General features: G+C 43.5%; 1 protein-coding gene across 3 annotated transcripts in view; it reads left to right on the plus strand.

Annotated features, from left to right (window-relative positions):
* The window catches only part of PLAGL2 (PLAG1 like zinc finger 2), a 129,590-nt gene that overhangs the window by 74,768 nt on the left and 36,528 nt on the right, over positions 1 to 18,294 (plus strand). For 2 of the 3 annotated variants that reach the window (XM_044090347.1, XM_044090346.1), the window contains exon 3: positions 15,167 to 15,270. The exons of the other annotated variant lie outside the window; for it this stretch is intronic. In XM_044090347.1, coding sequence (XP_043946282.1) covers positions 15,167 to 15,270 — 104 coding nt within the window. The remainder of the gene's footprint in view (positions 1 to 15,166; positions 15,271 to 18,294) is intronic. 3 annotated transcript variants of the gene reach the window in all.

The following is an 18,294-nucleotide window of genomic DNA, read 5'->3' on the forward strand; positions in this document are numbered from 1 at the left end:
TCAGAAACTTTGTCATATTGTCTCGACAAATATGAATTTCGAGTTTCTGAAAACTCAAGCTTCTAATATAGACCCATACACTCTCACACACTTTTTACAGTGCATAATTTAGAAAAGTTAAGTTCCACACTTGGTCATATGCCTGACTTGTTGACTTGCGTGGAAGACTGCCTTCACTTATTCGGGCTGGTTCCCCTATTTTGGCGGTTGTGTAACCACAGTGTTACGATTGTATGAGTATGGGAGTGTGATGTCAAAACCCCCCATGTAAAGGCATTTTTGGAGGAGTTTGTGTGTATGTGGTGTGTTTTTTATGTACATTGGTGGAAGACTGTTTTCTTGCTTTTAAGATTGTTTTTTTCTTGCTTTTATGATTGTTTTTTTGTAGTGATCTCAAGTGCAAGTCTCTTTACCTTACATTTGTAGTCATTTATTTAAGGTTAGCATTGGTGATCATTTCAGTCTGTAATCCAACTGTGTGATGGCTTTTTGCTGTTTGCTTCCATAATAAACATAAATATCATGCTCCCTTCCCACCTAGTTTACACTGTCGTCTCTTTCAAACCTCACTTCCCTAACATTGTTGTTAGAACACTAACCTTGTATAAACACTTTATCACTTTTAATTGTATTATCTGTATTACTCTTGACTTTATTTTAACATTTGTGTTCTTTAAATGTGTACTCCCTGATTTTGTATTTGTACTTTAAGTTATATATTTACGCTCTTGTATACTGTATTTTCCATACATTACTTATGTTATGTTTTGTTAACTGCTTTTGGAGCTTTTCTCCATAGGCCTCCACTGAAAATGGACTTTGCTTGGCCCAGAGGACTTCCCCGTCATCAAACTGGAAATAAGTATATATTATACATACTCTCACTTGCATGCTTTTGGAGCCATCAGCAGGATGCTATGCATACTAACAGGACATTTCTACCCAAGAAAAGGTCAACAGATGAGCTTGGTGATAAAAAGATAATCATGTCCAAGAAAAAGGACACAAGTGTTCCTCATTGAAGGGGCACTGGCATACTGGACATATTAATTTAGCCTTCAGGCTTGTCCCATGTCTTGGATTTGCATCCAGAGAGGTACTTTCGTAGTAGCTGACTTTAACATCTGTATTTTCTGAGAACTCTGATACTTGGCCTGCTTTCTCAGACTTTAGAGTATGCTCCCATGTTTGGTTCTGGGCAAAAAAAAACATGGGTGTCCAAGTCTGGGTACCATTTTGCGATAACTGTGGGGGGGGGGGTGTGCAGTACATGAAGACATCCTTAGTTGCAAGGTTGAGGTCTGGGACTTCTGCCCATGCACCCAGGCTGCCACACCTTCTGAGTCAAGGACCCAGACTTTCAGGCCTTGGATGTCCACAAACTGCTGCTTGGAAAAAAAGGCAGGTGGTCTTGACCCCATCCCCCTCTACTCCCTCCCAGGACAGTTTTAGACCAGTTGCGGACTTTACGGATTTTATTCAGTGCCTGCAGCCCAGACCTGACGTCTGTATTTGGGATCCTGCGTCAGAAGAGAAGAGGGTAACGAGAATCCAGAATCCACATATTTAAAAGTCAAAGACTTTGTACGCATTTATGAGATGGCTTCTTTGCTAAGCTACAATACTGATGGACACCTTGTTTCTTTCTCTTCCTCCTCAAGATATCTCATTTGGCAGTACTTTGTCTAGAATGAATGATCTTTTTCATGGGAAGCTAAGGAAGTTTTAGACACCCAGAAAAGATGACCGAGTTTGAATACTCCAAATCTTCTGGCCATTCCACCAGTCTAGTTGGCTTTGAAGGATGCTTTTCTAGCAGCACGTATCTTCTCTGCTTCTTGGAAGTCTTACTGATTTTGTAGGCTCGAGGATTCTTGCAAGTGTGTGTGTATATGAATCCCGTTACGTGTCTAGTAGTGGTGTTCTTTGGTTCTGAGAAAGTCTGAATTGGTGGTGTCCCCCTAAACACTTCCTAATCACCAGGAGCTTAGAATATTGAACTGACTTTGTCACTGCATGATTAGAAGTCCGGCTGTACCCTCCACAACCAGGCATGTCTCTTAATGACTGATCCAGTCCTGGATGCTGCATCAGCAGCAACACAGTCAGTTAATGGCATATTTCCCACCTGGAAAATTAAGTGCCTTAAATACATAAACCCATACCTTCAGAGTGCTGTCAGGGACTTCCATGCTTCCTCCTTCAGCTGATCAAGGAGCTTAGCCTGACTTCTAATCATGCAGTGACAACTGAAAGGCCTAGGCAAAGGAATACAGTATGAATGAAAATCTTTATGAAGTATTTGCTTTCCACAAGTAATGCAATTGTTAACTTTTACTGACATTGGTAAGGAGCAAGAAAAAGTTTCCCCAAAGGGGTACTTAGCTTTAGCTGAAGATTTCGGTTCCGACACTTGTGTCAAAGGCCTTAGCCAGGTCAAATTAAGCTGTATGTAATAGAAAAGAAACCAACAAGTAAATCCAAAAAAACAGAATGGAGTCCACTAGCAATTGTATACCAACGCAGAATGGAAAAAACAGTCCATTATTAGAATACAAACAATCAGTATTCACCAATGTAAAATAAGCGCTTTCGTCTTTAATTGTACAATTCAGGAGACTTCACACCTTGGGGGGGGGGGGGGCTGTATAACATTTGATTGGCGATGGCAGGAGATAACTATGTGTTTACCCAGGTGACCGCTGAGGAGTTCCTACTTGTGGTTGCTTGGATAAGAAAGAACCAAAGGTGGCATGGACATGCGTCTCATACTGGGAGCCTGCTGACATCCCCGGGAGGGGGGATATCTACCAGTTTGGGATGAGAAAGGATGCATAACTTTGGGAGTAGGGATGGATGTAGTGCCTTTTGTGGCAGATATCCCAGTAATTATGGCTGCTGCAAAAGTTATCCTACTAAAATCTACAGTTGTGATAAACACCTTACAGAAGTACTTTTTGTGAAAGCGTGGGTAGTCAGCGGCCTGTTTTGTTTAATGTACGAGTTTTGCCCTGAGGTCTTGTGTGACCCTCAGAGTAGGTTATATTAAGTGCAAGGAAGCAAGTAGTAAAGACTGATTTCTGCATAGGGAGTCCCCCCCCCCTACACACACACACACACACACTTCACCCAGGGCAGAAAAGCAATGTTCGTTGAATTTTGTTAAAGGACACACTGTCCAGGAGTCTTGAATTACTACCATATCCTTCCATGATCTTCCTTGGAAGAAAGTGATGTTGACAGACTGGTGAATTTTAACTCCTTCATAGATGCAGCTTTGTGCAAGGAAGTTACTGTCCCTTCAGTTAAGCTGAGACTGTAAAGAGAGTGGTTTACCAAACACCTAGGGGGGGGGGGGGCTGTATAACATTTGATTGGCAAGAAATTATGATGTCTAGTGTTTTCTCAGGGCCAGCCTTGATGATCTTCGTGTTTCACTGTTGCAGTCATTCCATTTGGGTTATTTGCTTGCAGGTAGACGTCAGTCGGCCTGATTAATAAAGTCTTGGGTCCTGCGTCAGTTGCTGTCACTTCTTCCATGACGTCAGGTCATCAGGGGTATAAAACGTGCAGCCGACGCCATTACATCAGTCTTTCTTGCCGTGCGGTGCCTGAAGCAGGAGGAGTTTGCAAGTGCCGGTCGGCCGACTCCTGAAATTTTTGTTTTCGAGTTTTGGAACCGAAATCTTCAGCTAAAGCTAAGTACCCCATTGGGGAAACTTTTTCTTGCGCCTTACCGATGTCAGTAAAAGTTAACATTTGCATTACTTTTGGAAAGCAAATACTTCATAAAGATTTTCATTCAAACTGTATTCCTTGCCTAGGCCCTGACCACGACGTACCTTGCTGTCGGTTTTGTGCTTTATTTAATCAGCGCACTATCTGTCGTCGGTATATTTTCGCCTCTAAATATTTCGGTTCTCTGTTTAATTATCCAGAAATGTCGTCTGTTAGCCATCCGACTACCGGGATTCCTGAAAAATCGCAAAGATAGACAGGCCGCCATGGTCCAAAACTGCCGACGACACTTCTAAGCCAGTCGCCAGTTCGTCGGTACTCAGTGAGGCACTTTTGCAGCCCCTGATATCCACTACTTCTGATTCGCAGGCCTCTACTGAGACCCATTCGGAGTCCGGTATGCCGCGAGATGCGTCAACTATGAAACCCGTGGATGTCTCTACCTTGGATTGGTCTGGAGCCGCTGTGCAGGCACCGGCTTCTGAGGGCCTACGGACTTGCATATTAAACTGACGCCTCTTTATTTTCTTAGGCCTAAATCTCGATCCATGCCTAAAAAAACGACACTCAGGCCATATGCTCAGGCCTCTGTGCCTAAAAAAAAACAAATGATAAGAATGGCTGAAGATCTAGTAACTCTAATCAGGGGTAGCCAACCCCCTCAAGAGGCCTAGGACTGAAGTTGATTATGAATCTTCTGATCAGGATTCTGTTTTTTTCTGATTCTTCTGATCTGGATTTGCGCTTATCTACTTATGAAGATTCTGATGCAGAGGACTCCATTCTCTCTGCTACCCCTCCTGAGGATTTTTCTTTTGGGGAAATCTTACATACTCTAAGGGAGCATTTCCACTTTTCTGATTCAAAAAAGAGGCTTAGGGATTTCCTTCTCCTACCTCAGCATACGTCTTTAGCTTTTCCTCCTGTACTAGACATTGTTGATTATGCTTTTTCGGAATTTAGTTTGGCCCCAGATTCCCTGCCTCCAGCTCCCAGAATACCTGATAGATACTACAGGGTCCCTGAGTCCCACAAGTTCTTTTTTTAAAAATCCTATTGCAGATCCAGAGACCATTTCATAGGGTCCCAAGGGTATTAAGGCTTCTACTGCTAAAAATCCTCCCCCTTCTGATAGACTCCAGGGCGCTGGATAGATGGGGTAAGAAGTTTTACACATATGCAACCTTGGCCATTAGGGCTTTAAACTGCCAGTTTCATATGTTAAAGTATCAGCAACATGTTATTGGACTGCTTAAACAGAAAATTATGTTAATTCCTGATTGTGTGGAAAATAAAGAATTACAGGATTTAATGCATTCTGCTGAACAAGTTGGAAAACATACTTTACAGTGTGGTTTTGATTCATTAGAGGCCTCTTGCAGGGTTGCTGTTACTGGGTCTTTGCTCAGAAGGCATGCTTCGCTTAAGGAGCAATCTTTGCCTGATCATGTTAAAGCTAAATTGTTGGATGCTCCTTTAAATCAGGACCGCCTGTTTGGCAACAAGGCTGAGTAAGGTCTTAAAGATGGAAGATAAAGCAAAATCTATGCAAACTGTTTGATTTTTTTCAAGTTTAGCCTCCTAGATTTAGTAGGCACTGGCCCTCTAAGAATTGGTCCTTTCCAGCCTCTTCCAGGTCTTCACAAGCCAAACCCAGACACAGCAAAAACCCTAGGTTTCAGTCCAAGGGGAGAGACGGAACTAAGCAGTGGGGGGGCCTCCACTTCCAAATCTGGAAATAATAAGACTCCCCCTTTGGTAAACTGTCTCAATGATTTCCTTTTAAAATTTCCAAGCACTTATCAACTGACTGCCCCTTTGGGGGGTAAGATTGCTCTTCATGCAAAGAATTGGGAACTCATTACCCAGGACAAATGGGTTTTAAATATAGTGTCCCAGGGATACAGATTTCACTTCCACACATTGCCTACCCCCAAATCAGTGGGCAAAGGCCCCAAAACAAGTACTTTCTCTCTTAAGCATGGGGCTATTCAGCTGGTACTAGAAGATGAAAAGGGACAAGGTTTCTACTCGAGACTTTTCCTGGTACCCAGAAAAGACCATTCATGGCGTCCAATCCTGGACCTGTCTACTCTAATTGGAGATACCAAAATTCAAGATGCTGACTCTTCAGTTACTTCCTATGCTAGGCAAAGATGCCTGTTTGGCAACACTAGATTTAAAAGAAGCATACCTGCACATCCCAATAAGGGAATCTTGCAGAAGATACCTATGCTTCAAAGCAGGCTACAGGCACTATCAGTTCTCTGCACTGCCCTTTGGCTTATTTGCTGCGCCCAGGGTATTCACAAAGTGCATTTTGCAGGCAAAGAAATATTCAAATATACCCATACGTGGACGATTGTCTAATTCAGGCAGAAAGCCAGGACATACTTTTGAATCATCTGGCCTTTGTACAAAGGGTTCTAACTTGTCTGGGGTACACCATAAATGAAAAGAAATCACACCTGGTACCTTGTCAACAAATTATATTCCTGGGAGCAAGCTTGATTACAACTTCCCAGATGGCATACCTCACGCCAGAGAAACAAATTCATTTGACAACCTACTTCAAACAAGTGGCCACAAAAACCCTGCTATCTGCAAGACAAATAGTGCAAACCTTGGGGTTCATGGCCTCCTGCATTCTTCTAATTCCATATGCAAGACTGCATATGAGGAAACTACAGTGGTATCTAAAAAGCCTATGGTGTCAACATTCTCAAGACCTAGAAACAATGATTCCTGTCATACCTTGCCTACGCCTAGAGTTCCTTTGGTAGGCAGAGGCCTGCTACCAAAATAAGGGACTACTTTTCACACCACCCCCTGCCGCCCAGACCCTAACAGATGCATCAGACTATGCATGGGGGGCTCACCTGGCAAGGAAGTGCGTTCAGGGCAAATAGAACCCAAGTCAAATGCACCTGCATATCAATCAAAAAGAAATGTTAGCTGTACAGAATGCTCTGACAGCCTTCAAGGACCACATTCTTCCAGGACAACTAATGGTAAAGACGGACAACACCACTGTTATGTGGTACATAAACAAGCAGGGGGGTACACATTCTTACCCCCTCTGCAGACTAGCCATGACATTGTGGAACACAGCCTTGAGCTACCAGGTGCACCTACAAGCTCATTTCCTGCCAGGAAAATTAAATAAACTGGCAGACGGACTAAGCAGAAACCTCATGGAGCCACACGAGTAGAAACTGGAACCAAGGATTTTCAACATGTTGACAAGCAAATGGGGGAGCCCAGATATAGACCTGTTTGCCTCTCCCCAGGACTACCAGTTGGACAAATTTTGCAAAAGGACTCCCCACAAACAAGCCTGGACAGTGGATGCTCTGTCCGTCAGCTGGAAAAACCTATTAGTCTATGCTTTCCCCCCTCTGCCTCTGCTCTCCAAAGTACTACTAAATGTCAAACAGGACAAACCAAGGATGATTTTGATTGTTCCAGACTGGCCGTGCCAACACTGGTACCCCCTCCTGCGCAGTGTCTCCATGGCACCTGCCTCAGACTCCTTCCCTGTTGTCTCAGCAGGAGAACCAGATTCTGCACCCTCAGCTTCTAACATTGAGCCTTGCAGCCTGGCTAATTATTTAATTTGTCCTTTGCCATCCCTCAGCAAACCTGTGCTGGATATCATTTTAGAGGCAAGGAGGCCTAGTACTAGAAAATCTTATGCTGAAAAATGGAAAAGATTATGTGCCTGGAACCAATCTCAAGGGATGAGTACAGCAGCGCCCAATTTACCTCAGATTTTACAATACTTAACTGAGATGCTTCACAAGGGCCTGTTTTTTCCTCCATTAAAATCCATGCCTCAGCTATTTCAGCTCATAACAGAACCTCCCCTCCTCTTCTCTCATCCACTGCTCAAGCAGTTCCTCAGAGGAGCCAAAAATTTGAGACCACCCAGGAGAGCTCCAACCCCAGCATGGGACCTTAACTTTATCTTGGAGAAATTCACTCTACCTCCTTTTGAGCCAGCTGCTACTGCAGACTTAAAATTGCTTTCTTGGAAAACAGCTTTCCTTTTAGCAATCACTTCAGCTAGAAGGGTATCTGTATTACTGGCCCTTATGGCAGTGGAGCCTTTCATCATCTTTCATGTGGACAGAGTGTCTCTCAGAACCCAACCCATCCTTCATGCCCAAGGTGGTATCCAGTTTGGCTCTTAATCAGTCCATTCATTTGCCAACCTTCTTTCCAATCCACAGAATAAAGGGGAACGGATACTGCATTCCTTAGATGTGCCCAAACAACTTAGATTCTACTTGGACAGGACTAAACCTCCAAGGAAATCTGAACAACTGCTGGTGGCATTTGCTGCAGTGGCAGAGGGGAGGGCTGTTTCAAAGCAAACCATTTCTAAATGGATAAGCCATTGCATTCATTTCTGCTATAAGCACCATGGAAAACCTATCCCCCGGGGGATCAGACCTCACTCCACCAGGGCTGTGCATCTACCTCTACAGCCTTTCTCAGAGGCGTCCCCTACCAGGAACATCCTAGAAGCTGCTACCTGGAGTTCTGTACATACTTTCACAAAGCATTATCATTTGCCAATTTTCTCTAAATCCAGAGCTGGCTTTGCCACTGCAGTTTTGCAGGGCCTTATAGCTGGCCCTAATGCTATCTAAATTCCTCCTCCCAACCATAGCTTTGGGAATCTACCCAAATGTAATGACTGCAACAGTGAAACACGAAGAACATTGTACAGTTGTGTATACTTACTTTAAATGTAGATGTTCGAATGTATTCACTCTTGCTGTCCTGGTTGCCCTCTCTCCAACCACCTAACTTCTTTTGACTGTACCTCTACTTTCCTTTACTTTTCTTAAAAGCCTTTTTGGTGTATTTGTTTTTTTGTTGGAGGTATATCTTTGTACTTTTATATTTAATTGCTTCCCATTAAGGGGGCATCTGACGTCTGGGGCAAGAAAAACTGATTGTAATGGTGTCGGCTGCATGTTTTATACCCCTGACGACCTGACTTAATGGAAGAAGGGACAGCAACTGATGCAGGACCCAAGACTTTGTTAATCAGGCCGACTGAGGGCTTACCTGTAAGCAGATAACCCAAATGTAATGACTGCAACAGTGAATACACTCGCACATCTACATTTATGGTAAGTGTACACAACTGTACTTTCTCTGCAGTGTCCTGAATGTCAAATTGTTGAAACATTCCAGTTTTTGCTATGCCCAGAAGTAATCCACTGAGATATAATTCCATACGAATGGCAGGAAGGTGAAATTGGAGTAGGACCTGTAATTTCTTTACCTATTACTGCGGTGGTGGTGCTGCGTTAGCGTTGTTGCCTCACAGTAAGACGTTGTCCTGTTCAATTCTCAGCTAAAGCATCCTCTGTGTGGAGACATGAGTGAATGGGCGTACCTTCGTTGAAGGTTGTGCGTCAGGGCTGGCAACTCGGCACGTAAAAATCTACTGCCAATCAGCGGACCAGAGTTCTGCTGTGGCGACCCCTAACTGGGAAAAGCCGAAAGACGCAACAGCAACCTGTAATTTCTTTACCTGGCATTAACAAGGCATTGTGTAAATGATGTGCTTAGTGTTTCACTGTTGCAGTCATTACATTTGGGTTATCCTGCTGGTAGGTTGCCCTCAGTCGGCCTGAATTCCAAAGTCTTGGGTCCTGAGTCGGTTGCTGTCGCCTCTTTCCTGACATCTGGTCGTCAGGGGTATAAAAGATGCAGCCGACGCCATTTTATTCAGTCTTTCTTGCCGCGCGGTGCCCGAAGCAGAAGCAGTTCGCAAGTGCCGGTTGGCAGACTCTTGAGATTTTCGTGTTCGAGTTTCAGATCCGAAGTCTTCATTAAAAGCTAAGTACCCCGTTGGGGAAACTTTTTTCTTGCTCCAGACCGATGTCAGAAAAAGTTAATAATTGTATTTCTTGTGGGAAGCAAATACCACAAAAGGACTTTCATTCTTACTGTATTTCTTGCCTAGGCCCTGACCACGACGTTGCTAGTTGTCTGTTTTGTGCTAGATTTAACCAACGCACTATTAAGCTTCGGAACGATTTTGCATTAAGCTATTTTGGGCAAGATTTAATTATACAATGTAGTCAGCCATCCGACTACCGGAGTTCACAAAAAACGCAAAGAAAAGACCGGCAGCCGAGGTCCAAAACAGACTAAGCTTCTCCTAAGCAAGTCGCCAGTTCTCAGTGAGGCGCTTTCGCAGCCCCTGATGCCCGCTACTTTAGAGTCACAGGCCACTACCGACTCCCACGTGGAGTCACCCAGGCCGCAGGAAACTCAAGATATTGGAGCCTCTGAGATTATTCCCTCAGATGGGTCTGGAGCCGCTGAGCAGGCATCGGCTTCTGAGGGTGTATTCAGACCTAAACAATTATATATTAAACAGACTTCAAAGACTAAGACACCTTTAAAGGCAAAGAAACAAGTTCACCAGTCAAGGACAGGCCTCCATGCCCAAAAAACAGATGCTCAAAATGGCCGAAGACTTAATTACCTTGATCAGGGGTTCCCATCCTCCTCCTGATAAGAGGCCTAGGCAAGAGACAGACTATGAATCTTCAGATCAGGTTTCCATTTCTTCTGATCAGGAATGCCCCCCCCCCCCCCCCCCCCCAATATGAGGTTTGTGATGCTGAAGAATCAATTCCTTCAGCTTCTCCTCCTGAGGGCTACTCTCTTGGGGAAACCTTGCATACCATGAGGGAGCACTTCCACTTGGAGAGCCAAGATTTTTCAGAATCTAAGAAAAGGCTCAGAGACTTCCTTTTACTACCTCAACACAGGCCTTTAGCTATTCCACCTGTGTTGGACATTGTAGATGTGTTCTCAGAGTCTAGTCTGACCCCTGACTCTCTACCTCCAGCTCCTGTTAAGCCGGACAGATACTGCAGGGTCCCTGACTCTCATAAATTCCTTTTCAAAAACCCTTCTGCAGACCCAGAAACGGTTTCTCAGGGTCCAAAAGGGGTCAAGGCTGCTACTGCAAAAAATCTTGCCCCTTCTGACAGGGATTCTAGGGCTCTGGATAGATGGGGAAAAAAGATTTACACATCTGCTGCTTTGGCTATAAGGGCCTTAATTTGCCAGTTTCATATGCTCAGATATCAGCAATATATCATGACACTGCTTAAACAGAAAATGATGGCAAATTCTGAATGTGCAGAAAACAAAGAAATGCAGGATTTATTGCATGCAGCTGAACAAGTTGGAAAGCATACTTTACAGTGTGGGTTTGATTCTTTGGAGGCCTCCTGCAGGGCCGCTGTTACGGGTTCTGCCATTAGGAAGCATGCTTGGTTAAAGGAACAAAATCTGCCTGACCATGTTAAAGCAGAATTATTAGATGCTCCTTTACAACATGATACCTTGTTTGGTGTTAAGGCAGAAGAGGTGTTTAAGAAAATGGAGGACAAAGCTAAATCTATGCAACGGTCAAGGATTTCTTACAGGTACAGCCACCTAGATTTAGCAGACACTGGCCTAAAAAGAATTGGTCCTTTCCAGTCTCAGACCTCAAAGGGGCAGATCCAGACGCCCTAGAGGCAGATCACAGCCACAAGGATCCTACAGGTCTAAGCAGTGGAGTGCTTCTACCTCCAAAGGTGGAGAGGACAAATCACAATCATACAGGAAAAAGTCCAAATGACTTCCCCCTGCCTGTGCCAAGCACTTTATCTTCTGGCAGCACCCTTAGGGGGAAAACTAGCACATTTTTCTCAATTGTCACATTATAAGACCGGACAAATTGGTTCTAGACAGTGTCACAAGGCTACAAGTTTCATTTCCATACCCTGCCAAGGGCAAACGGTTGGCCAGACCTGCCAAAAAATCAATGGGCAGACACACAAAAACAAAGTCGCAGCTCTCATGGGCATGAGGGCTATTCAACAAGTACCACAGCAAGAGCAGGGACAAGGATTTTACTCAAGACTGTTCTTGGTACCCAGAAAGGACATAGCATGGAGACCAATACTGGACCTATATATTCTAAACACTTTCCTGAGTATACCAAAATTCGAGATGTTGACCTTACAGCAACTACTGCCCATGATGGGCAGCAAGGCTTGGCTCGTGACTTTAGACCTAAAAGAGGCCTACCTGCATGTCCCAGTCAGACAATCATGCAGAAGATGCCTCAGATTCAAGGCTGGCTCAAAGCATTACCAGTTTTCTGCACTGCCCTTTGGCTTATCTACTGCGCCCAGGGTCTTCACAAAGTGCCTGGCACCAGTAATTGCTTACTGCAGACAGAGGAATACAAATATATCCTTACTTGGACGACTGCCTCATACAAGCAGAGAGCAAGGACATTCTACTACAGCATTTGACTTTCGTGATAAGACTTTTAACAGGCCTAGGGTACATAATCAGCAAAAAGAAATCAAAACTAGTACCCTCTCAACAGATAATATTCCTGGATGCAAGCTTAAATACAACTGCCCAGATGGCTTCTCTCACTCCAGACAAAGGCAAATGACTACCTATTTCAAGGAAATGGCAACAAAGACCCAGTTATCTGCAAGAAAAATTCTGCAGGCTTTGCGCATCATGGCATCCTGCATCTTACTAATTCCATATGCAAGACTGTATGTGAGGAAAATTCAGTGGTACCGAAAAAGTGTCTGGACACAACATTGCCACAGCCTGGAAACAATGATTACTCTAATTCCCTGCCTGCAACAGGAATTTTGATGGTGGCCAAAGGCTTGTCACCAAAGCAAGGGACAGCCATTCTCACTACCCCCAGCCAGGCAGAGCCTAACGACGGTGCATCAGATTATGCCTGGGGGGGGCACACATGGCAGGAAGAGGCATTCAGGGCACCTGGTCCACAAACCAAAAGCATCTACATTTCAATCAAAAAGATGCTAACTGTTCAAAATGCCCTGACAGCCTTCAAGGACCTACTTCATCCGGGACAACTGATACAGACAACACCACGGTCATGTGGTACATAAGCAGGGGGGCACTCATTCTTACCCCCTGTGCAGAATAGCCATGGCTTTATGGGACACAGCATTGACTTACCAAGTTCATCTGCAGGCACAATTCCGGCCAGGAAAGGAAAATACTCTGGCAGACGAACTAAGCAGAGACCTCATAGATCCCCACTAGTGGCTCCTGGAACCACAAGTCTTCAGCATAATGACAATGAAATGGGGACGCCCGGACATAAATCTATTTGCCTCCCCTTAAAACAATCAACTAAAAAGATTCTGCACAGGGACTTATCACAGACAGGCTTGGAAAGTGGACGCCTTATCTTTCAGCTGGACAAACCTGTCAGTATATGCCTTTCCTCCACTGCTTCTCCTCCCGAAGGTACTCCTAAAGGTCAGGCAGGAGAAACCAAAAATGATTCTGATTACCACAGACTGGCCACACCAGTACTGGTATCCGATCTTAAGAAACCTGTCCCAATGCCCAGCCTGGACCTTACCTCAAATACCTCATCTACTGTCCCAGCAAAACAATCAGATTCTGCACAGCCAACTCGGGACCCTAAACCTGGCAGCATGGCGGATAATGTAGCCATACAAACCACACCTCTCAGTAAAGCTGTGATGGATGTCATTTTAGAAGCCAGATGGCCTAGTACTAGAAAATCCTATGCTGGGAAATGGAAGAGATTTTGCGCTTGGAACCAAGCTCAAGGAACTAATACAGCTGTCCCAAATATTCTTCAGATTTTGCAATATTAACTGAGATGCTGGACAAAGGCCTATCTTTTTCATCAATTAAAATCCATGCCTCTGTCGTTTCGGCTCATTACATTACAGAGCCACCACTCTCTTCTCATCCTCTAAGGCAGTACCTCAGAGGAGCCAAAAACCTAACGCCTCCAAGGAGAACGCCAGTACCTGCATGGGAACTCAATTATGTCTTGGAAAAACTCACCTTACCTCCTTTTGAGCTAGCTGCTACTGCGGACATAAAGTTTTATCTTGTAAAACAGCTCTGCTCCTAGCAGTAACTTCTGCAAGTCGAGTTTCAGAGCTACAGGCTGTCATGGCTGTGGAACCCTGTATAATTTTCTATCCAGACAGGGTCTCTCTGAGAACAAACCCTACATTTATGCCTAAGGTGGTATCCAGTGTTGCCCTTAACCAAACAATTCATTTGCCAACCTTTTATCCAAATCCACAGAACAAGGGGGAGAAAATTATGCATTCTTTGGACGTACACAGACAACTTAGATTCTACTTGGACAAAACTAAAGTTTTCAGAAAGACAGAGCAATTACTAGTGGCATATGCCTCATTATCACAAGGAAAGGCCATCTCCAAGCAGACTCTTTCAAAGTGGATAGGTCACTGCATTCGTTTCTGCTACTCACAGCATGGCAGACCAGTGCCTAAGGGCATTAGGCCACATTCAACCAGAGCTGCAGCCTTTCTCAGGGAAGTACCAACCAAAGACATTTTGGAGGCTGCTACCTGGAGTTCAGTGCATACCTTTACAAAACATTACAATCTGCCTCTACTGTAAATCCAGGGCAGGCTTTGCCACTGCAGTTCTGCAGGGCCTCATAGCCGCTCCTAATGCTGTTTAGCTCCAGCCCCCCAGCCATAGCTTTGGGACTCAACCCAAATGTAATGACTGCAACAGTGAAACACGAAGAACATAGTACAGTTGTGTACACTTACCATAAATGTAGATGTTCGAGTGTATTCACTGTTGCAGTCCAGGTTACCCTCCCGCCATCCCCCTTATTTTTTGCTGGAACTTATTACTTCTCTAATCTATACAACATAGGTGGTGTATTTGCTTGAAGATGAAGCTTATTTTGGTGCATGTATGTTTCTTACATAATTTTAGCCTACCTTTTTGGGGGCACCTGACATCTGGGGCAAGAAAAACTAAATAAAATGGCGTCTGCTGCATCTTTTATACCCCTGACGACCTGACGTCAGGGAAGAGGTGACAGCAACCGATGCAAGACTTTGGAATTCAGGCCGACTCTGGGCATCCTAGCAGCAGGATAACCCAAATGTAATGGCTGCAACAGTGAATACACTCTAACATCTACATTTATGGTAAGTGTGCACAACTGTACTTTCTTGTATTGGTGGGGAGATAAGGTAATAGGAACATCATAGGTGGAAATTCTGCATTTTGTGGGGCTAACAAGTCCTTTGCTTTATTGCTAGCAAGGTTGAATTCATTATAAGGGTTAGAGGAGGGTATATATAGTTTACTCTGGTATAGATGTAATGGAAATAACTGCCTGTGATGCCCAGATATCAGCTTTTATGTTTCCTGAAAGAAAGTCTAGAAAAACGCTGCCACAGAAAAATCGGTAGTGTGAGCATGCACAGAGTGTTTGCTTACTTTGTATTGCTTATGCTTTGCTCCTAGTAGGTCCTCATATGAAAGTAACACAAGGCAAATTCTGTTTGTTTTCTAGGTCACTGAAGATGCACAACAGTATTTTTCTGTCCCTGCCAACAATGATCATTGGGACAGGGTGAGACACATCTGCCTGGACCATCTTTTCAAATCAAACAGAAGGTATTTCACTTCTATCATGGGGAAGGCAATTTTATATACATCTGTTTTACAAGTACTACTTGGAAACCTTGTCTCGTTTGTCACCACCTGGTAATAACAGGTATGGTGAACTTATACGCAACCTGCTGAAAATAAGCATTTAACTTGACCGTTGTAACTTGCACCAAGAGCTGCTGAAGCACTGAGGTACTTAGGAATTTTGTATTCAAGGAGTACTCTGGATAGGTACACGTGCACACACTGCATTGTCACCTGTACTACAGAATTACTACTATGTAATTTACCAATACATTCATTGCAAAACTGGTCAAGTGCCTCTCTCTTAAGCTGCTTCTTTTTCTACTGTTGTCTGATGCCTCTCCATTTCTGAAATCTTCCCATACATATAAAACATAGTGATGCCCTCGTTTTTAAGCAAACCTTGACTTTTGAGCAGGTGCCCATAAATTCATCCCAGGCTTAACTTAGCCAGCTCTCCTGATGTCAGGATTTGGCCCTATGAGGATAACTATTAGCAGGGTGACTGTGATGCATGGAGATATTGTGCATGTTAAACTTTACCACCCAGCAGTAAAATTTTTCTTGCAGCAAAAAAGCAAAGCCACAGAAGTACCATAGTACAGTTAAAATAAACAATTAAGTCTGTAGCTAAAACTTCACATAAATCCAGGAAATTGTCATATGAATCTGATAACCTAGTGTGTGATTTTTTTTCAATCCCTGAATAGGAAACTCAGTTCACAACTGATTCATTGCTAAAGTAACACGAACACTGAAAATTCAGCTAATTTTTTGAGGAGTGAGGTGTGATAAAACTAGCAAGATCTCTTCCTTCTCTTAGTCTTGCACTGGGATTTTTTTTTTTTGTCCTTGCCTGTTGCGCTTTAGCACTTCTCTAGCATGCGGTACGCACTGCAGAGCACAGTTCATCCTGTTGTACAATTGCAGCCATTGCTTTGCAAGGGACACTAATTTTTCTGACTTTCTACAGTGGTTATCTTAGTAGTATAGTAAAAGCGAGGCAGAGAACCTTTCCTTGCTGCTGGAATGCATGTCCATCATGATAGGTGATGCAGGTTTATGGTAAATTGCATATTGTGATTCTTAAATGCATCTACTGCTCCCTTATTTTCTAATCATGTATGTTTCAAATCTCATATTTCCTTGGCATCTGTTAGGTTGTATTTAGGTTCCATTAACTTTGTTATAAAGCAGATATCTTATCTCATTCAGTTAATGGACAGGTTAACTGCAAAACAGTATGGACTTTTGTCTTTGTGAAGGAAGCCCCTAAAAACAGTTCTGTACATCTTCAGCATAAAAGTATGGGCATTGCTGACAAAGGCTGCAAGACCATCTTGTATCATGTTCTTGTCGTGATTAAGCAGATTCTTCTTTCAGTGGCCAGATGTTTCCTTTTGGTCATAAGAAAGGCAGTAGGAATTTTTGAATTCCATTTCTTTGTTGATTTGACCTTGCAGGACATTCCTTTTAAAGGCATGTTGACCCTGAAGCAGCCTACCTTCTGCTTCCAGTTTTCTTGCAGTCCTTTTCATGAGGTGGTACTTTGAGACTTCTAGTTTTTTTATCTTATTGTCATGCCATGTCCCAAACAGTATTGCAGATGATGCATTTGATTGCCCCCCCCCCCCCCCCCCCCATTGCTCTGTGTACTCGGAGCATGCTAGACAATGTCTCAGTAACTCTGCCTACTTAGATAACAGAATAGTTTGCTGCACCGTTTGTAACCCTTTGTGCATACCTGGATTTCCCCAGCTATTTGTATATTCCTGTCTTTTACGTAGTGTCAGCTTGAGCTTGAATATTCCATCTGTCACCTTTGTTGTTCCTATGTTTCATCTGCAGTTGTGCTCTTGTGGGTTTTAATTTTCTAACTGCATCTTTGACTTTGTCATGTGTAAGCTGCCATATATCTGTATCCGTTTTCCTTAGACTTTTAATCTTTTTATCCTCACTTTGATAAGACTTTCTTCTGAAGACGTAAGTAAAAGAGAGCATTTCATTTGGCATTGTCGTGGTTTGGTTTCACTTTGTAAACTGTCACAGCATTTATTCATCAGTTAGTACTATGCTGTTATGGTTACTTCACGAAGGTCTATCACCTCTTCGGCTATTTAGTACTTCCATCAAGTGTAAAATACAGAACTGCCTGATTTGAAAATGTGTCAGACAGCTAACTAAAGAATTTGATCATTCTGATCCCTTGGAGCAGTATTGAAGCTGACACCATTGCATTGCACCAACAACTTCATTAATGAAACAGCATGACTAGGATGAAATCCAGGTGCTGCCCTAGCCAAAAAAAAACTTGACTAGCACCCACCATGTTCAAGTTGGTGACTAGAGCTAGAACTCATGCAGTAGCATTTAAAAATAAGTAAAAGTTACATGTTTCACTGTGGTGACTTGAAAGTAGAGAAGCATGCACAGTAACCCACAGTGATTCTGCAAGTTAGTCTACTGACTTCCAGAAGTGGACTGTCCAGCTGGGTCATCTGTACCCTGGTAAAAGTTCTGGTTTTAAGATACGAGCAGCACCATCTCGGAACTACCCAGTACATTTTAAATTTTGAAAAGATGTATATAATTATTTGTGTAACTTTTTTCCTCTTTTCCTCATCTATATCTGCACTTTAGGCTTTGTAGACTATGTGAGTGTCTGGGGGAAGGGGGGCTGACAAGGCAGAGAAAATGTTACTGTTTCCCGTTTTGACTAGTCTCGAGTGTTTGAGTAGTTGCCTCATATTCAAGGTGCTCTTACCAGATGTCCCAAGTTGTATATTTCCTTCTCTGTATGATGACAGATGGTAGCTAGGAATGGATTCTAATTTAAAAGTGCCTCCATGTTTTGATGAGGTAATGTTGCATGGTAGTTGGAAAAATTTAGCTAAAAGTTTACTTGAGGAAATGTTGAGCCCTGGCGGTCACTGCTTCAGTGAGAAGCCTAGATAGGGATGCGGCTTTGGAAATGTTTTAAGGGGGATTGAACCAGGGCACAGCTGT

The sequence above is a fragment of the Protopterus annectens genome, chromosome 12.part0 (assembly GCF_019279795.1).
Source record: "Protopterus annectens isolate FY-2018-M chromosome 12.part0, PAN1.0, whole genome shotgun sequence".
NCBI lineage: Eukaryota > Metazoa > Chordata > Ceratodontiformes > Protopteridae > Protopterus > Protopterus annectens.